The 20525-nt window shown below is 51.7% G+C and overlaps 12 protein-coding genes and 1 pseudogene across 13 annotated transcripts; 5 read left to right on the forward strand and 8 right to left on the reverse strand.

Annotated features, from left to right (window-relative positions):
* Nucleotides 1-2502: 2502 nt before the first annotated feature.
* On the reverse strand, nt 2503-3527 carry MSY001_2551 (uncharacterized protein; the record flags this gene model as incomplete). Its single annotated transcript, XM_018884413.1, has 2 exons — nt 2503-3358; nt 3400-3527. The coding sequence occupies 2 exons, from the start codon at nt 3525-3527 to the stop codon at nt 2503-2505; spliced, it is 984 nt and encodes a 327-aa protein (XP_018741075.1).
* A 167-nt stretch (nt 3528-3694) lies between these two features.
* On the reverse strand, nt 3695-3966 carry PGA5 (annotated as a pseudogene). Its single transcript is given in 2 exon segments — nt 3695-3808; nt 3820-3966. Coding segments are annotated over 2 exon segments (261 nt in total).
* A 23-nt stretch (nt 3967-3989) lies between these two features.
* On the reverse strand, nt 3990-5307 carry GWT1 (uncharacterized protein; the record flags this gene model as incomplete). The annotated part of the gene is made up of 2 exons (XM_018884414.1): nt 3990-4586; nt 4612-5307. The coding sequence occupies 2 exons, from the start codon at nt 5305-5307 to the stop codon at nt 3990-3992; spliced, it is 1293 nt and encodes a 430-aa protein (XP_018741076.1).
* Nucleotides 5308-5479: 172 nt separating this feature from the next.
* On the reverse strand, nt 5480-6136 carry MSY001_2554 (uncharacterized protein; the record flags this gene model as incomplete). The annotated part of the gene is made up of 3 exons (XM_018884415.1): nt 5480-5710; nt 5740-5863; nt 5889-6136. The coding sequence occupies 3 exons, from the start codon at nt 6134-6136 to the stop codon at nt 5480-5482; spliced, it is 603 nt and encodes a 200-aa protein (XP_018741077.1).
* Nucleotides 6137-6469: 333 nt separating this feature from the next.
* On the forward strand, nt 6470-9119 carry MSY001_2555 (uncharacterized protein; the record flags this gene model as incomplete). Its single annotated transcript, XM_018884416.1, has 2 exons — nt 6470-6806; nt 6859-9119. The coding sequence occupies 2 exons, from the start codon at nt 6470-6472 to the stop codon at nt 9117-9119; spliced, it is 2598 nt and encodes an 865-aa protein (XP_018741078.1).
* A 19-nt stretch (nt 9120-9138) lies between these two features.
* On the reverse strand, nt 9139-10899 carry MSY001_2556 (uncharacterized protein; the record flags this gene model as incomplete). The annotated part of the gene is made up of 2 exons (XM_018884417.1): nt 9139-10835; nt 10869-10899. 2 exons carry the CDS (start codon nt 10897-10899, stop codon nt 9139-9141), a joined length of 1728 nt encoding a protein of 575 aa, XP_018741079.1.
* A 222-nt stretch (nt 10900-11121) lies between these two features.
* MSY001_2557 (uncharacterized protein) lies at nt 11122-11955 on the forward strand (the record flags this gene model as incomplete). The annotated part of the gene is made up of 1 exon (XM_018884418.1): nt 11122-11955. One exon carries the CDS (start codon nt 11122-11124, stop codon nt 11953-11955), a length of 834 nt encoding a protein of 277 aa, XP_018741080.1.
* A 466-nt stretch (nt 11956-12421) lies between these two features.
* On the forward strand, nt 12422-13432 carry MSY001_2558 (uncharacterized protein; the record flags this gene model as incomplete). Its single annotated transcript, XM_018884419.1, has 2 exons — nt 12422-12623; nt 12693-13432. The coding sequence occupies 2 exons, from the start codon at nt 12422-12424 to the stop codon at nt 13430-13432; spliced, it is 942 nt and encodes a 313-aa protein (XP_018741081.1).
* Nucleotides 13433-13520: 88 nt separating this feature from the next.
* On the reverse strand, nt 13521-15665 carry MSY001_2559 (uncharacterized protein; the record flags this gene model as incomplete). Its single annotated transcript, XM_018884421.1, has 1 exon — nt 13521-15665. The coding sequence occupies one exon, from the start codon at nt 15663-15665 to the stop codon at nt 13521-13523; it is 2145 nt and encodes a 714-aa protein (XP_018741082.1).
* Nucleotides 15666-15869: 204 nt separating this feature from the next.
* On the forward strand, nt 15870-16786 carry MSY001_2560 (uncharacterized protein; the record flags this gene model as incomplete). The annotated part of the gene is made up of 3 exons (XM_018884422.1): nt 15870-16045; nt 16071-16170; nt 16196-16786. 3 exons carry the CDS (start codon nt 15870-15872, stop codon nt 16784-16786), a joined length of 867 nt encoding a protein of 288 aa, XP_018741083.1.
* Nucleotides 16787-16814: 28 nt separating this feature from the next.
* Nucleotides 16815-17603, reverse strand: MSY001_2561 (uncharacterized protein; the record flags this gene model as incomplete). The annotated part of the gene is made up of 1 exon (XM_018884423.1): nt 16815-17603. One exon carries the CDS (start codon nt 17601-17603, stop codon nt 16815-16817), a length of 789 nt encoding a protein of 262 aa, XP_018741084.1.
* Nucleotides 17604-17798: 195 nt separating this feature from the next.
* Nucleotides 17799-18385, forward strand: MSY001_2562 (uncharacterized protein; the record flags this gene model as incomplete). The annotated part of the gene is made up of 2 exons (XM_018884424.1): nt 17799-18175; nt 18205-18385. The coding sequence occupies 2 exons, from the start codon at nt 17799-17801 to the stop codon at nt 18383-18385; spliced, it is 558 nt and encodes a 185-aa protein (XP_018741085.1).
* A 73-nt stretch (nt 18386-18458) lies between these two features.
* On the reverse strand, nt 18459-20488 carry MSY001_2563 (uncharacterized protein; the record flags this gene model as incomplete). Its single annotated transcript, XM_018884425.1, has 3 exons — nt 18459-20051; nt 20093-20410; nt 20435-20488. 3 exons carry the CDS (start codon nt 20486-20488, stop codon nt 18459-18461), a joined length of 1965 nt encoding a protein of 654 aa, XP_018741086.1.
* Between the last annotated feature and the right edge of the window lie 37 nt (nt 20489-20525).

Below are 20525 nucleotides of genomic sequence, written 5' to 3' on the forward strand. Positions count from 1 at the left end.
CAATCAGGCTCACATACGATCACAAAGGCACTGACGAACACGAGTCCAGACGCATTACCGAAAAAGGAGGTTTCCTGCTGAATAACCGTGTAAATGGTATGTCGATATGATGATTCTAATGACAAGGTGTGCTTGCGGTTACACGGTCCTTAGGTGACTTTTCTATGAAGGAGTTTGTTGTTGGTGCTCCTTTTACTACATCTATTGATCTCTGTGATGACGATGAGTTTTTGATCATTGCATGTGATGGTGTATGTTAACAAATGGTACTGACTCAGCTATGGGATGTCGTCAGCGATCAAGATGCTGTCAATTTTGTCTCGAAAATTCCTGAACCACAACAAGCTGCCAGCTTGCTGTTGAAGCATGCACTAGAGAAATTCAGCACAGATAACACATCTGTCATGATTGTACGATTTAACCAGGTTTCTAAATGAACCAAAAGTTTGCAGATTTACGTAAATGAAAGCAGCATTGTTGGATAGAGTATTGAGCCATTGTCAATGCATGTACGTGTACAGTGACATTGTGTTATTGCGTCACGTGTTGTTTGTTCGTGCAATCAGGCGACCAAATCTGGAGACTACCCGCATAAATGTTAGTTGTGCTCGGCGAAATATTCCTACTGACACGAACACCATCTAGTCTAAGACTTTCCTACCGCTGTCTAATGTTCTGAGATTGATACGTTCTTTTATAATATTTTTGAGGTCATTCTCTTGAATTCTATCAAGTGGGTGGCTTGCTAGAACTTAATATGCAGACACGCTGCAACAGCGTTGCAGGCTCATGCATCCGTGACACTCAACCGCTGACTATGTCTCATTCACTTGGAAAGCAAGGCGTTGGAACATCGTCGGAACTTGAACAGTTTGAATGCTCTAATTATCCGGAAACAACCATACTTCGCCTTAATTCAGATGCAAGACCTTGTTTAAGTGGCATATCAGCGAAAACTACTTGTGGCATTTTGCAAAACGCACCTGAAAATCAAGCACAGTCAGAAAGTATCATGAAACTTCAAAACCAAAAGAATCGTGCCTTCAAGACTTCTATTGTCGAACCCAAGATGCCACCTAGGGCAATGAGACTTTCTCATTCAAATGGCGATTGCAGCTCTGCTTCTGAGCTAATGGAGAAAGCCACATCTGTCAAAACCCCATGTAAGGTTTTTGTCCAGTCTCCTGCACCATATGAGCTCCTTCATACGGGGGAAAGTGATCAAGAAGGTGATGAAAGTTATATGTCTGACGAAGACGATGAAGATGATGACAATGGTGTGGATGAGGCTAGTTCAGAGGGCGATACCGAAACCTGTGTTTCTGAAAATGAGAGTCATACTTTTAGCCCCAGAAATAATCGTTCAACGGGCAAATCACCCCTATCAAATGATCATGCAGGTTTTTCTTCATCGCCTCACATTCCTGTTCGACTTCATTTTGAGCGCCATGAAAATGTTTCTGGTATCCTTGATAACAAATGTGGCCCAGAGACTAAGCTGAACTCATCCTATCACCCAGTCAATGGTCCAGGACGTCGGAGTCTTGTGTTCCTCGATCAATCGCAAGAGAAACAACAAATAAAACAATCTTATTCTTGTAAACCTCCAGGAGATATCGGCAGACGGTGTTCTCCAAGACCAAGGATTCAACTAGATTCTTCATTAAAGGGACGCCCACGATGCAATAGCTCATCAGCGAGCATGAAGAGCTGGAATCCAAGAACAGGTGCTTTATTGAATAAGAAGAGCGACTGTGTCTCTAATTTCTCAAAATGGAGAAGTCGCAGCATGGATGCGGCAACGGAAAAGTCCATCGGTAGTACTGCCATCGATGAAGATCATGACCCATGCTCTGTATGGGCCTCCCAGCATCTCGAGATTGAAGAATCGACGTGTCCCAGTTTTCAACATTCTTTAGAATATTCATCTGTCAAAACACGATCGGCTCCTTTGAGTGGATCATCCACTCGCTCAAATGCAAGGTCTCCCAAAGTTGGGTCGATCCATTTTCCGCCGTCGGAGCCATCCATGGACAAAGCTGAAGAACTTGCTTTAGTGGCCGAGAAGCTGCTTTTACATGCTCCCAGCGACATGGAAGACTCAAATTCTTCCCAGCATACATCCGCTGAAACAAGTCATTTGTCGGAGTCTGAGAACGAAGACGAGTCCTTTGATATATTGCCGGGCCCGCCCAATCTTTGGTTTCATCGCGAAACTAGCATGTCCATGAATCCTCGCTCTACTGAACGAGGGCCTCGGAGACTATCTGTTCCTGCCAGTGTGGTGCCTGTTCCCCTTGGGGCGCAACGTCGCAAGTCAAAAACAGAGCCAATATTGAGTGGATCTTCCAACGGACTTTCAACCTCCATGTCGACCTCACCACGCCTTCAGGTTGGTACCAATGGGATTTCACTAGTTGCCACACCTGCGCAGGCTAGTTGTTCAACATTTGTCAACCGCACTAACGTGGATGGCTATACATCGCCTATACCCAGAATCGACTAGACCTGCAAAGAAAGTTGGATGAGTTTTTTAATGTCAAAGTTTTCGGGCTTTCCGTGGAAAGCACGTAGCAAAGCACGACGTTGCTCTGCCTCCTCGTCGTTGTCGAGACCTTCTAATGCCCAATCGATATGATAGAATCGTTGTAAACAGAGGGCTAAGATCTGAGCGTCTTGCTGAGTCAATATTGGTCGGGATTCAGAGTTTTCCTTGCTAGCTTCGCTGTCAGTAATATCACCACGCATTAAAACAATGCCCTTGGACTCGATGAGCTCCGTGTAATGAGTGAGAACCAGTGTCGGTTGAGCGTATTCTTGACGCAACTGGTATTCAGCGAGGGGCGTAAACATTACAGCAGTTGGAGGAGGCGCGTTTGGCGAATTGCCTTTGGGGGGAGGAAGCGTAGTCCACTGCAAAAACTGCATTTCATAGCCCAATTCATCTTGCTGATGTTCGTTCTTCATTGCTCGTGGAAGAGGAACCACAAACTGAGGAAACTTGCGGGAAGTTTCAAACATGTGAAGATAGGTGGTAGCTGGAACTACTGCCGATAGCTTATTCCGTGAGATGTGGTAGCCTGTCCACAGCTTGCCAATATTTTCGGGCGACTCTTGGAGTGTTTTATCCAAATTCATAAAGGAGGAAAGTGGTTTCACAGGACTGGCAATATCGGCCTCATTAGCCAACTTCCGCCTTTCTTGCTGGATGCGGCGTTCCTCAAGACGACGGCGCAAGGCCTCATCACGGCCTTCTACCGATTTCTCTAAAGCATTCGAGGCCCTCTGGCTCGATGATTGACGTTCGTCTGCTGCCTTTTTTTGTTCATGCTTATACTTTTCGGTCAATTCTTCAACACTATTTATCCCATGTCTTTGTTAGATTTTCTGTGAACGCACTCTTTTGCTTTGGCCAAAAGCTTTTCACTGTATTTGCTCATCTGGGCCTGGCGTTTTTGTTCAACAGAGGCTCCATCATTGCCCGCTGCAAACTTGTCAAGGATTTCACCGGAATTTACGCTATACATCCGCCTAGTGAGCGCACTGTAGGCAGGATTGGGAGTCCATAGCACAAGCGCACTTCGGGCCCAAGCCGGCTTGAGCATCCATGACATGGTCGTGAAATGCGAACGAGATGACTAAGCTATTTCGAGTTGGGCAAGTAGACGTCCAAGAATCGGGGGCACAGACCACACACAAGTAGCATATAAGCGACAAGAATGACCATAGAGAGGGAAGTCGTGGCGTGCATTGTATAGATCGCAAGATTGATAATGCCAGTGAGTACATTGGACTGTGTCTTAGTAGACTATTACATACCACGAGGAATATCATGAGTGAATGTCGATTGATCTTGTCAAGCAAAAAAGGGGGACGTTCGGAGCCCTGCATAAACGTTTCTTCCATAGTTTTAAAAGCCAAAAGGAATGTTGCATTAAATGCAATACACCATAGAACATAGGGCATGTTGGCCTGGTATTAGTAGTTGATCAACGAACCAAACGCCGACTGGTGATGATACCAGAACCATGAAGAATTCCCAATCCCAGCCACCCTAGCGCTGCCTGCCAAAGAAGAGCCTTCTGAAATGATGGTCTTGGAGAATTCCGCAACTTGGATCCAATTTCCAGGCCGGCTAGACCTATGCCAAAATAGCCTGTATCGTGAGTGATAAGCGAATGCATACCTGGAAGGCTGACAAGCCCTTCCTTGTTCATGGATATCCAGCCAAGAGCACTACGTTCATTCGAGATGGTCCATGCACCTAGTTTGGAGTAGGATAGAGCCATTTGATGTAAAATTGAGACCAAAATTCCAGCGAAGACCCAATTGAGCTTGCGTGGGGCAAAGCGCTGTAACAAATCCGTACACAATAACAGCACACTCATGGTAAGAAAAAAGTTCCAATGGGTGCCATATTCGGACAAATGTTCTGGATAATCTGTCCCTTTAACCATAACCAAGCGAACCATGCCCAAGGCCAGCATGGGTCCAACTCGCTTCAGTGTGGCAGAAAACGGCTTGCGAGAGGAGCTCACGGAAACAATGCCTTGTGAATAGACGAACGAGCCAACGCCCAAGTCCATCTTGAGGTTAGAAATACATACATACCAAGCTCGTACCCCAAGTTTCGCATTTGGCGAAGAAACGAGGAAAGATAGGGAAATCGACTGCCAGAATACAATAGGTGGTTAGAACCATAAGGTATGCCCGATATACTGTCAGAAATGAGTAGCGGGGAGACGATGAAAAATCAGGATGATCTTGACTTGATTTTGCGGTCGAATAAGGCAGAGAATTCATACTGGAAATGGATGTGCGTTGTGTAGACGAATAGTCTTCGCACAGGTCTGGCAAACTGGCTTGTAACATGACAGGCGAAGGAGATGGGGTGAGATTCATATTTAAAAGGGCCTGTCCCACAAGAAGATCCCTCTCGTCATTTAGAGTTGCAGGATCGTCATTCTGATCGACGTCGTCGGTACGTAGATTTGCTGTTGAGGGATCCTTTACGAAGCAAAAAAACATCCATAGGCACACAGGTATCGACAATGCGGCTAGAAGCGACAAAGGATCAGTTACGAACACAGTTCCAGCCATCATGAGCGGAACTATAAGAACAAGGAACTCAGAGAGCCAGGCATAGGGCCAAGTCCACACCTCTTTCGCCACGCACAGATACAAGGCATAGCTAACAACAGAGACAGCACAGACCACATTGATGTGCATAACAGATGATCCTGCCTGATTCGCAATCCACGCTTCTTTCTCATGCTTGTATTGATACCAGTTTTCGGCCTTGTTCATGCCCGGGTCGAAGGTGGAGCGCAGATCTAAGCAACCGTCAATGAGCGAGTGTAAGCCCTCTCTCGCGCCCCATTGTCGGCTAAAAACTTATGAGAAACCACTGGAAAAGTAGGCCAGACTAGGTAATCGCGATGGATACTATCGAAGCTAGAATCACTCAGACCGACTCTGTTTAGGTTAGCAAGCAGGTAATAAACATACCACGCAGTAGAGCGTTAAGCTTGTTCACACGGTTGGCCACGCTCAGATCCACTGAACGGTCACCAAGGTCGATCGAGAAACCGCCCTGGAGCGCCTCGTTCACCTTGTAGTCGAACTTCACGCTCTTAGCACCGGCCGTGGTCGCAAACTGCGAGCCCTTGAGAGACGACTCGAGACGCGAAGTAATCGACTTGTCGAGGGGCTAAGGGTAAGAAGGTCAGAGTCACATACCTTTGCACTCGTGATAGTAATGATAACTTCGCCACGGTGGGCGCTGGTGAGCTGCAAAAAGTCCTCAATGACCTTCTCCGAAAGACCGAGACGGCCATTTTCCGAAAGAGCATCAAACAGGTTGCTGGTATAAGTAGTAAGATACGTACCGGGTGAGCTCATCCGCACCGCCCTTCTGAGAGGCGAGCAGGTCCGAGATGGTCTTGCTCCTCGCCTCTGCAGTCACCGTAGGGTTGGTCAGGAAGGTGCGCAGCTTTGTAGCGTCCTGCGAGTCCGACTTGAGCACGTCGTTGAAGTACTTCAGGTCCGACTCCAGCTTCGCGAGGTTCTTCTCACCACGCGTGAGAGCCGACACGTATGCAGCCGAGGCATACTTTCCTGGTCGGGTTAGCACCATGCACAGGTTGGGGCGACCTACCAGCAAGGCCCTCGAGCTGAATCGGGGGGCGGATAGCGGCCTGCGAGGCGTAGCCACGAGTCTTTGGGGTCAGCATATCCGCTCGCAAAAAAGATGGTCAACATACCTGATTGAACACGCGAGGCACGAAGCGAGAGGCCATGATGATGGTCCAGTAAGAGAAGATCGGGTGTGCACCCACCGTACGGCCGGCCTCTGCTGGCGCCCGGCCGTGCCCGGGGTGCGTGCTCACGTGCCTCCCTCACGTGGCCCAGCTGAGGCAGAAGAAAAACGCAGCGGAGGGGAAGTCAGGTCGGCGTGACGACTGCCAGCATGTCGAGCCGATTCTTCCGTGCCATTTCTGACTCGGAGTCGGACTCTTCAGACGAAGAAGAGCTTCTCTCTGATGAGGAGCAGGTGCAGTCGAAGTGGGGCACGAAGAAGCAGGACGACAGCGATGACAGCGACGACAGCGATGACGACGATGACAGCGACGAAAACGACAGCGAAGATGAGCCGCAGCAGGCGCGCAAGCCCATGTCGCGCTTCATGCGAGATGCCTCGAGTGACAGTGAGAGTGAGGAAGAGGTGCGCAAGGTCATCAAGAGCGCCAAGGACAAGCGCCTCGATGAGTTCGAGGGCGTAGTCCATGCGATTGAGAACGCTCAGCGTATTGATGACTGGGCTTCCATTTCGAAGGGTATGTGTTGTACACCTAACAGCAGAATTTGATGGTATGTTGCGTCTCTGCGACCGTCAGCGCACGCTGAATGAGGCGATCCCAACATCGTTTATCAAGTGTCTGTCGTCACTGGAGGAATTTTTGAGCGCCTCGCTGGCCAACAAGGAAGCCACAAAGAAGATGAAGGCGCCGAATGCCAAGGCCATGAACGGCATGAAGTCGAAACTGAAGAAGGTCACGAAGGAGAACGAAGCGGCGCTCGCTCAGTTCAAAGAGGACCCAGAGGGCTACGAGACTAAGGTCCAGGCGGCCCAGCAGACCCCCGCCGTTCCCTCTGTGCTGACAAAGAAGAAGGAGAGCGCGGCGCCTGTCGTTGTGCCAGTGGCAGAGGAGGTGAACGAGGAAGAGTTCCAGACGATTGGCAAGGACGGAAAGGCCTCGTTGTCCTCTGATGCGCTATTCAAAGGTCTTACAGCCGTGCTCGAGGCCCGAGGCCGCAAGAGCACCGATCGTGGTGAGCAGATCGCCACCCTGTCGAAGCTGTACAGCTCGGCGCAAACGCCATACCAGCGCATCCGCGTGCTTTTGACGCTGGTCGCGGCCCGCTTTGACTACAGCACATCCGCCAATGCCTACATGCCGGTAGACATGTGGAAGCAGGCGCGAGAGGAGCTCAACGTCCTGCTGCAGGTTCTGTTTGAGAACCCCTCTTACCTGGTTCTCGAACAAACAGATGACTATGATGACGAGGTCGAGCGCAAGCCAAACGAGAATGGAGAGGGTGCCTTTGTGCATGTGCGTGGCAGTGTGGTGTCGTTCATTGACCGCCTGGACGACGAGTTCACCAAGAGCCTGCAGCAGATTGACCCCCACGCGACGGAATACGTCGAGCGTTTGTGTGACGAGAAGCAGCTGTACCAGACGATTGTACGTGGACAGAGCTACTTTGAGACGGTCCTGGCGCAAGACCTTCCGCCCAAGGTAGCGTCGATGGTGGACGAGCCACTGCGCCGGTGTGTCATGCGCCGTTTAGAGCATATCTACTCGAAACAAGATGTGATCATTCTCGCGCTCGAGACGGCTAACCACGAGGCGCAGCCCAATCTCCCCGCGTCTACCATCACGCCGACGCTCGATCAAGTGCGGGAGCGCCCCGACGGCCCGATGCAGCTTGTGCATGCACTCTGTGTGTTCCTGTATCAGGGCACGGAAGAATCGGGCGAGCGCCAGCGTACGCGCGCGATCCTGTGCCATGTGTACCACCACGCCCTGCATGCAGACTACCATGTGGCGCGGGACCGCTTCCTGATGAGCCACCTGCAGGAGTCGGTGCATCTGGCAGACGCTGACACGCAGATTTTGTACAACCGCGTGCTCGTGCAGCTGGGTGTTTGTGCCTTCCGCGTCGGCCTGATTCGCGAGTGCCACACGGCACTGCAGGAGATCTTCACAACCGGTCGCGTCAAGGAGCTGCTTGCGCAGGGCGTTTCTAAGGGCAGCGCGTACAACACGGTGAGTGCCGAGCAGGAGAAGCTCGACCGCCAGCGCCAGCTGCCGTTCCACATGCACATCAACTTGGAGCTGCTCGAGTGTGTGTACCTTGTGGCCAGCATGCTCCTTGAAGTTCCGAATATGGCGTACGCTGGCGCGGACCCCGAGCTGCGCAAGAAGATCATTTCGCGACCGTTCCGCCGCATGCTGGACTACACTGACCGGCTTGTGTTCTCAGGCCCGCCTGAGAACACCCGCGACCATATTATGCAAGCGAGCCGTGCGCTGCAGAATGGCGATTGGAAAGCGTGCACTGCGCTTGTGGAATCGATCAAGATCTGGAAGCTCCTCGCCGACAAGGATACGGTGCTGCAGCGCCTTTCCCGGCATATCCAAGAGGAAGGTCTGCGCACATATCTATTCAACTTTGCGTCGCACTACGACTCGCTCTCGCTCGTACATCTCGCCGAGACGTTCGAGCTGCCGGAGAACACGGTGCGCTCGATTGTTAGCCGCATGATCTGGAACGACGAGCTGGCCGCGTCGCTTGACCCCACCGAGGCGATGCTCCTGTTCCGGCGCATGGAGCTCCACCGTGTGCAACAGTTGTCACTGGCGCTTGCGGATCGGGCGCACGCCATGCTCGAGCAGAACGAGTGGCTGCTCGACTCCAAGACGGACGACTCGCGCTCGCACCACTCTGGTCATGGTGATGGCAAGGGCGGCGATGCGCGCGATGGTCGACGCAAGGGCGGCCGGGGCCGCCCGCGCGTGCAGCTCCAGGCACCTGCGCTGGGCCAAAAAGTGTAGAAATCAAGTATGGTGATTGCTATGACTGTGTGGGGTATGAAGCTGCACTGTCGGGAGCGCTGTCAGCGGCTGGCGTCTCTGTATAGTCGTCCCAGTGGGACGGTGCATACAGTGGCTCGCGCTGCACACGCTGGAGCAGCTCATCGATCGCCACAAAGTTGCTTTCATCTAGAGCAAACTTGCGGTGACGCCGGCTGCGAGTGTGCTCGTCAAAGTCATCGTAACGACAACGGCAGTTCTCGCAGTGCCCTGGCCGCTTCTCGCGTACACGCGCCACTGCAGGCGCCCCGCGCGCCACACTGCCGGTGCTCCGCGAACGCCGCAGAGGCACTTCAGCGCCACCCTCGGCCAGGTGCAGCATGTGCTGCACCACCGAGCCGGGCATGGCCTCAGCCGGGCGCGTAGCTGCATCGACAGGGGTATGTAGGCGCCAGTGTAGATCAAGCAGGCGCTTGTCGGGGTGGGGGCCGAGCGCCCCCGCATGCTGTGACGTTACTTGCGTCGACGTCGTAGATGCCACGGTAGAGGCGAGAACGAGGCTGTTGTCCGAGGCCATCAGTGTGGGTGTGGGTGGGCCCACCGGGGCCGCGACAGGGCCGCGCAGTGCACCTGCCAGATTGAGCGAGGCCGCGCGTCGCAGCGAGCGGTGCGTCGACGCAGCGATTGGGGCTTGCTGGGAGAGCCGTCGACGCTCCTTGGGATCCACCCACACAAACAAGCCGCGGCCTTCCACGTCGCCATGCAGCACAGGCCAGGGTGCTGGCTTGCCGTGGGTCTCTGACGGCGCACTGCGATCATACTCAGCAATCATCACGGGTCGATGCTCCCCTGTGGCATCTGTCACTAGCAAGTAGTAACTGTGCTTGCTGAAATAGTGTACATCGCTGCGCAACGCGTGAGGATCACGCTCTGTAGTGCCATGCAGCTTTTCCTGAAGCAGCATCTCTGAAAGCCCTTGCCGTTCCGGGCCCACGGCCACTTGACCATCATCGGCGAGGAGTAGCTGGAGAATGTTTTGCAGTTTTTCTAGACGCCAGATCTTCATGCCAAAGCGCTGGGCCTTATATAGCAGGTCGCTTACTGGCAGCGGCTGCGCCAGCTCATCCAAGGGATTGCGGTCCGAGTGTACAGGAGCACTCGGCGGTGCCGTCGGGCGGAGGATCCGAGGTGGCGTGATCGGATCGGGCTGACTACGTTGCGGCTCCTTCACCACCCGCTCCTTCTCGTCTTGACATGGTGGAATTGAGCGCGTCGACACAACATGCGTCACACCACGCGAAAAGAACTCGTCCACACGCGCGCCTAACTGTCCGATCTGACTAGAAAGCGTCTTTTTAAGCCCCTCATCCATCTCATCCAGATAGAATACAAATTTCGGAAAAGCGCGCCCGAAGGCTGCCTTCCATTCGCGCTGTGCTTGTGCCTTCTGCTGGGCACGGTGGTACTGCTCCTCCTGACTAACACGCGTCGTCTTATCGATGCGCGTCGTTGTGGGCCGCGCTGTCATAGCCCCACCAGTTGCACGCCGCATCCCAGGGTCAAGTGCAGAGCGCTGCGTGCGCATACGCTTACTACTAGTTGATTCTGGCACATTGCGGGCGTGTACGCCATCTAGCGGTACAGCACGTTTTCGGGGTGGCGTGCCCAGTACACCGGCCTCGCCGCGCTGCAGCTGGTTCTGTTTTTCTCCCAGCAGAGCATGTGAAGCACTTGCCTCTGGGAAGACATTTTTATTGCGCAGAGGCAAACGCGGAATCTGCCGCTGCGAACCCAGCGACATTTCCGCGTGCCCGTCCAAGGGAGCAAGGGCAAACACTTCCAGCGCTGCGGACGCGACGCGCTTAGTGATGTAGGTGTGTAATATTATCCATGTGACCAGGTTCTCCACGCTTGGAAACTGGCTCGACTGGTGCTGGCCGCCCGGGGAAGTGCATCTGCGTATTCGTGCGCCAACATATTGGGATCCGTCTCTTGGAGAAAGTGGGCCGTAAGGCAATTTACCATGGCACGGCCCAAAATGAAAGTGTACGCTGTGCGTGTCGGTCGGCAGCCTGGTATCTACAATACTTGGAAGGAGTGCCAGGAGCAGACTGATCGGTACCCCGGCGCGCGCTTTCAGTCATTTACTTGTATGGAGGATGCACAGGCCTTTGTTTATGGTGTGGAAGTGACGAAATGTAGGCCGTCAAAACCCACCGTTTTGGAAAAACGGAAGCTCCCTCAGTCTCCCACACCTGTGCCTCCAGCCAAGCGCGTGCCGCCCATGAAAGACACTATCGTTGACAGAGTGAAACGAGTATCCGCCATTCCTATACACCATGATCCAGAACTTGAGTCGTGTATGGCGGCATGGGAGGCCAGGCAAATTGATGCCTACGTTGATGTATACACTGACGGCTCTTCTCTTGGCAATGGCAGTGGCTCGTCTTCGGCTGGTTATGGAGTCTACTGGGTAGATGAGCGTTTCCATTCTTTAAACCAAGCATGTCGCCTAGCAGGACCGGTTCAAACGAATAACAGAGCCGAATTGACAGCCATTTTAACGGCGATTCGCCTTAATCCAGAGCCATCCAGGCCGCTCCGTATTTGGACAGACAGTCAGTACGCCATCAAATGCATTAACGTTTGGATGCCACGATGGCGTTCAAATAATTGGAAGCGCGGATACGACGCAGAAGTAAGTAACAAGGACCTGCTCCAAGAGATCGACAAGGCCATTGGCAAATGCGAGATACGTCCAACCCTAGAGTATGTCAAGGGTCATGGTGGTATCTTTGGTAATGAAATGGCGGATAAACTTGCCAATGAGGGAGCACGTCTTCCGGTCCTGCCCTAAGTTTGTCGATACCGACTTGTTGGCGTTGTCTTGGATCTTTCGACCTGACCGGACGACCCCACAGTCACGCTCTTGAACAGTGTGGAGCAAGCCTCCACATTCCCGAAAAGATTTTGGTCGTGCACGTTCCAGGGCCAAGCTAACGCTCTTGTGCGGTGTGTAGCTAACCTTTACATGTCCGAAATGTTTTCGGTCGTGCACGTTTCAGGGGCAAATTCAAAAACACTGTTCCTCAAGTGAGGGCTGGAAAGACTGTTCCGCTCACCCTGATTACCATGCGCTTCTTTGGCCTATTGGCCTTTTCCCTAGCTTCAGCGACACTTGCGTGCCACTTGCGTGCGCTCTGACTATATACGACGCACCCCACCCGCAAGTCGAAGACCGTTTAACGCGTCGGCTTTTCCCAGAGCTGATCAGTTTCTGGGAGCAGGTAAACGGATCGTGGCCCGAGCATGTGCAGCCGGCTATGAAGCAGCTGGCAGAAGACCGCAAGAAGCGCATCGCAGACACCTTCAATTGTACAGAGCAGCCCATCTGTCACGTCAAGGCTTTGAACCTTACCCTTGTCGATGAGGAAAAACTGAATCAGGCGCTGAATGAGTCTAAGGCACCACAGTCTCTCTTGGACGTATGGCCACGGTACGTCGAAGCCATCCGCTATACCATCGGTGTGTACGGTAATGGTTCTTCAGCACGATCTCCCCGAGATGTTTTCCTTTACAATGCGACAGGGCCAGACTGGACGTACTATATCCGAGGCTACACGGACTATCTTGCGTCGAACTATTCGGGCAACACGCCTCCGCCGTTTGATGTCATTCACACAGTGGTTACGCTCTTGGAAGCCAATGAAAGGGACAATGCTGTCTGGTTCTATGACCTGGATGAGAAGCAAAACAAGCCCGCTAAGGTTCGGGCCAAAAGCATAGACTGGAACTCGTACCCTTACGCTGCCATTGTCTCCCTCGGCATGGGTCCTGAGTTGACGAACGAGCAGCTATCGCCCCAAGCCAAAATGCGCCTGGGCATCGCCGTCACGCAGCTTCACAAGGGTCAAGCCCCATGGATTGTTACGGCTGGTGGCGCCGCGCTTCCTGCCAAGACACCGTACACCGAGTCGGAACAATTGCGACTCTGGCTCAAACAGCAGTACCATTTGGATGACGAGTATATTGTGATGGAATCTCATTCGCGGCACACCACGACCAACCTGCGTAATTCAGCCCGTACGCTGCACGCTCTAGGCGCACCTAAGGACAAGCCCATTCTGGTTGTGACCAACTCGGATCAGTATGAGTACATTCTTCAGGTCGGTACACACTACAAATTCAGCAGCACTCTGCTCTACGCTAGTCAACGTGACTTGGGCTACTACATCGGACATATCAAGCCCGTGGACGACAAGTTCCTGGTCGAGTACCGTCCGAACTGGGAAAAGATCTTCCTTGTAGACCCAATGGACCCGATGGATCCATAATGTAGGTATTTTAGATACGAACTTAGTTGCCTTATCACGATCTTGAGGAATGTATAAAGCTATGTAGCATAGTATAGAAATTTAAATGTTATGACCAGACGTCCAGCATCATGCGATTGCGATCTTTAAGTGCCTTGATTTCAGCATGGCCCAGCTCCTCGTCGCCACCTTTGGCTTCACCCAAGATGCGCGACAAGGTAGCCTCAACATCGTGGCACATGCTCTTGCCCTCACCACAGATATAAACGTACGCACGTTTGTTCAGAATGGCATCAGCAAGAGTTTCCCGGTCCTCCCAAATAAGGTCCTGAACATAGAGCTTTGAGCCATCCGGCTTGAACACCTCACGGGAGAAGGAAACGCGCAGTTTGAGTTTGTCGTCCAACTCTTTTGCATACTCCGGCCACTCGTCCGAATACAGAAAGTCTTCTTGGCGGCGACGGCAGCCATAGTACAGACGCAAGTCAGCCCAATCTTGCAGTGCATTTTCTCCAAGCTTATCCTTGGCCTTGCGAGCAGTTGCCACACGCTCCTGGATAAAGGAGCGGAAAGGTGCTACACCCGTACCAGGACCCACCATGATGATCGGGACTTTGGTGGATGTTGGCAGGCGGAACGAAGAACGGCGAATGTGGATCGGCACCTTGTGAACCTTGCCGCCGTCCTCATTCGAAGAAACATACTTACCCTTCGGACCCTCCAGATTGTATGCCGGTGTGCCGTAGCGAGGGTCACCCAGTGCAGGCACCTCATTGTGCATGGACATTTTGACAGAGCTCACAAAGTTCGACGCAAGACCAAACACATCGGACGAGCCTTCTGACAGTCCGTAGCGCAATGCTACCACAGTGATGTGAACGCGGTCGGGTGACAGCTTCGGGCTGCTCGAGATCGAATAGTAGCGGGGCGAAAGACGAGGGATCGAAGAGATTACACGATCGAAGGGAATCGGCCAAGGAGTCGTCTTAGGGATGTCTTCGTCTGCCAACGAGTCGCCAGCGACAAGTTGAAGCACTTGCCCCAGCTTGTAGCCATGATCTGTCACCTTTTGACGGAAGTAATCCCGGTCTTTACCCAGACGCACCATCTCGATACGAGCCGCTTCATTCGGCGCATACGGCGCAAACGAGGCGATCGCCTGGCGACTCGCGTGTGCATTAATATCAAGGTAGTAGCGCATAATTGCCTCATACGTTGTTGGAACAGGGAAGGGCACTTTAGCGAGCGTAGGGTCTAGCGACTTGATATGAATGGCCTGATCCCTTTTCTCCGAAAGACCCAGCACCGCAAGGAAACGTTCAACCTGCGACTCAGGGTTCGTCGGCCACACACCAAGATGGTCACCATGCTGGTACGTCATGCCCGAATCCGAGAGATCAAACTCCATATGCACACAGGTACGTGATGCCACGCCTTCCACGAACAGCTCATACGTCTTAGCCACAGTCGCAGCATATGGGTTGCGTGCATCGTGGTTGCCCTTGACGCCAATGAGGCTGCGGTTGTGGTATTCACCGTGGAACAACTTGTCGGGCACATCGTCCAGTTCAGTAACTTGAAAGTCGCTCACCTCGCCTGCGGCACCTTCCTCCAAATGAAGGTACTCTGCCAGCTTCTCGAACATCGGGTCCTTCCAGGCCAGATAATCTTCCTCAAGGCTGTTTTCATCGTCGCCCTCGCCACGTTCACCAATGCGATGCGCACCAAGCTCCTGCAGCCGCCTGTCTAACTGACGGATGGACTCGTTAAAGTACTCATACGTTCTGTTACCCAGGCCCAGTGCCACATAGTGCAGGTTTTCAAGCGTCTCACCATTCGTGAACGCCACGTCCGGCGACTTGAGGAATTCCATCATATTCACAGCATTGTCCGTAGGGTCACCCTCCCCATAGGTAGCCATCACAAACACAACGACACAATCCTCGGGAACAAGATCGAGCTTATCCATCTCTTCATTTTCAGGGTCCAACACTAGCGCCGAGGTACCGTAGCGAGATTTGGCCTCTCGTGCAATACGGATCGCATATTCCTCAGCGGTGCCCGTTTGGGAACCGAAAAAGATCACAAGACGCTTCTTCTGACTCACCAGGCGCTCAACAAAGTTTGAGCCACCATCATCATCGGCAACTTGTTCTTCCTCCTTCGCAGATGCACCGAAAAGTGTTCCACGAAGGAAGAACAGTGTGGCGGCACATACAAGTAAGGCCACTAGCCACAAAGTGAACCCTGCCATGCTAGTCAACGTGTCTGAAGAAAACCGTATTCAAGAAGTTCGTTAGCTCCACTTTAACCCCGTGCACATGCGTGCACGCCCGCGGAGGGATCGGACGAAACCACGCCACTTAAGACGGTTGACTAAGCTGCTGCATATGTGGAGGATTTGCCACTATCTCGCACAGAGCGTGTGCTGGGGGGCACCAGCGGCGGTCCTGAAGGGATGGCAGGACGCTCACATCCTCTAGTACGCGGAGCTCAATCCTCCTCATCCATATTGGTGAATAGCTGTCAGCGAGGAAACCCTGTGCTGCAATATATCAAAGGCGTGGCTTGGGAATATGCAGATATTGTGCCTGACTACCAGGTCGGACTGTCGAATGGCGTGCTATTCTTGAGGTATGCAAAGGAAACTCACTCCTAGCTTGCGGTACCACCGTCTTCATCCTGAATACATTCATACGCGTATCCAGAAGTTAGCACATATGTACACTCTACGAGTGCTACTGGTTGTCTGTGATGTGGTACGTGCAAAATCGCTCATGATAGAATGATCATCAACCGGCTATACGTGAGCTGACCAAAATTGCTCTGATTAATCGAATGGTAATGATGGTTGCCTGGAGTGCTGAAGAGGCGGGTAGGTACTTGGAGATGTACAAAGCCTTTGAGCAAAAACCACCCGACGTGATTCGTGGCAAGACGAAGCAAGATTACATGAATGTAATGCAATCCGTTCTTACCAACGTTCGCGGGATCAACAAAACCGATGTTTGGACACTTTCGTCCAGTTTTAAGTCCTTCGCGGATTTAGCCATGCAACCGCCAGAAAAGTTTCTTATGCTGCCCGGCATGGGCGACATCAAAGCCAAGAATCTGGCGCGGGCCTTTCGTGAACCGTTTCAAGCAGAGAAAGCAACATCCCATAAGCAAATTAGTGCTTCAACTTTTGCTGGCGATCTCCCCACGAATGAATTGTCTGTTGGTTCCCCTGATAAGAATGATGCAGTCGAACACGTTCACGAATCAACTGCTTCCGATGGTGCGATTATGGACTCCCTTCCTAGCAACTTTGATACCCTAAGCGAAGAGGAGCAGCTACGCATTGCCCTGCAGCTTAGTATGGACGGGCAGGTATAATATGAAATCATATATTCTATAGTACAGACTACGACGACAACAACAATACGCCATTTACGCAACCATCATTTTCAGGGTTGTTCGTGACTTGGGCATATTTTCCCCAAACAACCTTGCCACCCGACGTAACCATACCAAGGTCCGATACGTTCACCTCAATAATCGTACCCTTCGTCAAGACACCAAGCTGCGTGTACATAGGAGACTGTGGATTTTTCTTCACACCAATGATCGGAAGCTGGAAGGTAGCCTTCAAGTCAGGATGCGTAATGTGTGCCTTCTTGAAGCGGAGACCCATGGGACGAATAAAGCGCTCCAGTTTCGGAGGCTTGCGAGTAAAGTTGTCGCCAACAAAGGTGGCCTTGGTCACCATACGCTTCCATCCATTCTGCTTGCGCTTTCCGGTCTTCACGACCTTGAATGCTTCGTCATCGGCAATACCGCGAACTTGCGGAAGGGGCACAGAATAACGCGCAGCCTTATCTTTCCTGCGCTCTTTGACTGCACTAGACAACGCCTTCGCATCTTTTTGACCCTCGCGGTCAAGTAGATAGGCAGGTAGCGCGGTCTCTGGATTGCTAGGAGCCGCAGATTTTTTCACATCACGCTCCTCGTGCTGCTTAATGGACTTCTTCATCTGCACCTTCTCGGCACGGCGTTTCTTGTTCAGCATCTTGGCCTTCAGACCGATAGTTTTCTGGGCCACAGCAGATGCCCTATGAGCACTTCGTGCTTCACGCTTCCTCATGCGCTCCTCATGGTCAAGGCGCCTACCATGGCGCTTAATATGCTCCTCAATATACTCATTCTGCGGCATGCTGAGTGAGTGACGATAGGCTATCAAATTTTTTGTCCACACGGACAAGGTCCCTTCGCTTAGTCAGCGCACCGGACCCTCCGTGTGGGTGTCTACCAACACTCTAGATCATGGCATCAGAGTGGTTGTCAGCGTTTGGCACCGGCGGGTTGCCGGGCGAGCCAACATTGATGGAAGGTACGCAATTAAAAACTCATGGTAGAACTCGACATCAACATGCCACATGTATGGGACAAGTCGCTGGCCGTCTTGAACCCCTTCCATAAATTCTCGCCGGACCATCCTAAAGACGCGCATATGATGGACGATACTGATCTCGCTGGCCCCTTATTGTTTTGCTTTGTTTTTGGTATGCTTCTTCTGCTGGTATGTTCATGTAACTCATCGAAGTCGGGCAAGTCTCAGTTTGGATATGTGTATGGAGTAGGGTTAATGGGAGTTATCTCCATCTACTTGTTGTTGAACCTAATGTCGGATGGTGGTATCGACGCCACCAAAGTCACCAGCGTGCTTGGATACTGCCTTCTCCCTCTATGTCTCCTTAGTGCTATCAATGTTTTTGTTAAACTCAAGTGCGTAATGAAACTACACTGACACTCAGTGGCATGTTTGGCTTTGTGATCTCGCCCTTGTTCATTTTATGGTGTTGTACATCCGCATCGGGTATTTTTGTCTCTATTCTCAACATGCATAATCAGAGATTCTTGGTCGCCTACCCCGTGGGCCTCTTTTACGCTTGCTTTGCGCTACTTAGCGTGTTCGATGTGGGCACCTCCAAATAATGTGTATCGCATATACCCAGTCGAATACTACTAACAACGTTCAAAGACGCGGTCTGGTGTGAGCCATGATACATTACGTACATAGATCAGGCAGGCTTGCGACCTGTACGATTGTGTCTTGCGCTTGCAGTTTGGGTACTAGACACCGGCCTCGTGACCCGAGCATATTGGCGAACCACACATGCTGAATGATCCAGGCTTCCTTGTCCCGCGCGGAAGAGTTTGCCCGAGGGGTATAGATGCCAGAACTGGGCGGTACATGACAATAGGCAAGTTCTCGACACATGGTGTAGAAGCACCCCTTCTCATCCTCCCAGTCTACTTGTGGCCCCAGGCGGAAGAAGAAGGACGGTAGACGCTCTAGCATGAGCCCAAATGAACCATGACGAGGAAGCAATGATGGAACCGCACAAACTGTTCCGTGCTCATTGTCCAAGTGAATTCCAAAGTATTCTTGTAGCATGTCTGCACGTTGAAGAAGCACCCGGCTAATCTTTTGGGCCACTTGCTCTCGAGACAAAGGAAGGGAGGCTTTTTCGTCGTCCGCTTCTTCCATGTCGTATCCAAGAGCGATAAGTTCAATAAGATTTGGGGGTGGGTCCAATCGGACAGAGGTGTAGGCTCCAAACTGTCGCAGAGCGAGTTGGTAACAAAATTCTTCAATCAACACCGCATGATGCACCAAATACAATTGTGTGCTGTATTGAATTAAACTTAAACCTTTCTCGAGGTCAACTACCCCTAAAAATGCATGGCTTTGTAACAGGTGGGTAAGGTGTGGATCATAGTCCTTATTGCACTCTGAGCGCAGCTCTTTTACACTGGATAGAGGGCAGTCACTTTCCAATACACGCTCCGACCCCTGTACATGCGGTACATTTGGTGTGGCCAACATGCTGTCGAGTGATTGCTCTTGGTGATCCACTCGCACCAAATGGCGTGGATCGTACTTCTGGTCCTGACGCCGCGTGTTGGTGATTTGGACCACATTGGGTGCAACTACTTCACCAAGGGGGTCACTCATTGAGAAAACACGGCATGAAGTATAAGAGGAAAGCCGCTTTTGGGCTTCTGCAGTGATCTTTTCAAATATTTCATCCTCATCCAAAAAATGAACTTCCTGTTTCGTAGGGTGTACATTCACGTCGATGCGCGTGGGCTCGACATCAATAGAGAGGTAAATCCAGGGATGCCTACCTTTTGGCAGCATCAGAGAATACATGGACTCCATGGCCTGTTTGAGATGAGGGCAGTCGACGAGGCGATGGTTTATAAAACAAATAAAAGACGTTTTCCTGGAAGACCAATTGGCCGTGCTAATCCAGCCGCTGGCAGAATATCCCAGCTTAGGATCCGACATCTCTTGTAGCTCGACAAGATCTCGTGCCAAAGCAGATCCATATATGTGTTGGATCGTTTGAAGCATGCCGCTAGAGCTCTGGGGCGTCTGAAGATCCATTGAAGCGCCATCGGCCTTTTTACACGAGAATCCTACGCCTTTCGGGCCATAGTGCAGTGCATATTTGGATGCAATATCTAACGCGCGATTGTATTCATCCGAATAAGACTTGAACGCACGCCGACGTTGAGGCGCATTAAAAAACAAATCCTGTGCAATAATACTGGTACCGACAAGTCCAGCGCATGGTTTTGGTTCGCACTTCATCTTTCCAGCAAAATATTCAGTTCTTTTGTTAGATTAGACACGTACTTGTGTGCACAATCGTCTCGGTCTGTTTTCGTAACAACCTGCACAGACGCAGACACAAAGCTAATACTGGCCAAGGCCTCCCCGCGAAAACCAAATGTGGTCATATTGGATAGATCCTCGAATTTACGAAGCTTGGATGTAGCGAACCTTTCACATAATAGTGGAAGATCATTATAGGAAATGCCACAACCGTTATCGGTGATCTGCAGCGACTTGAGACCTCCCTCTTTGAGCACAATTTTTATCTGTGTAGCGCCTGCATCAATACTGTTTTCTAGTAGCTCTTTAAGAGCATTTGAAGGTCGATGGATAATCTAAGGTGAGCAGTATCCGCGTACTTCGCCAGCAGCAATCCGGTTGATCACATCCTCATCAAGCCTCTCGATAGGCATGGCTAGGCACGCCGCCTGTGTGGAGGTGAGTTGCGGA

The sequence above is a fragment of the Malassezia sympodialis genome, genomic scaffold (genome assembly GCF_000349305.1).
Source record: "Malassezia sympodialis ATCC 42132 genomic scaffold, msy_sf_11, whole genome shotgun sequence".
In the NCBI taxonomy this organism is placed as follows: domain Eukaryota; kingdom Fungi; phylum Basidiomycota; class Malasseziomycetes; order Malasseziales; family Malasseziaceae; genus Malassezia; species Malassezia sympodialis.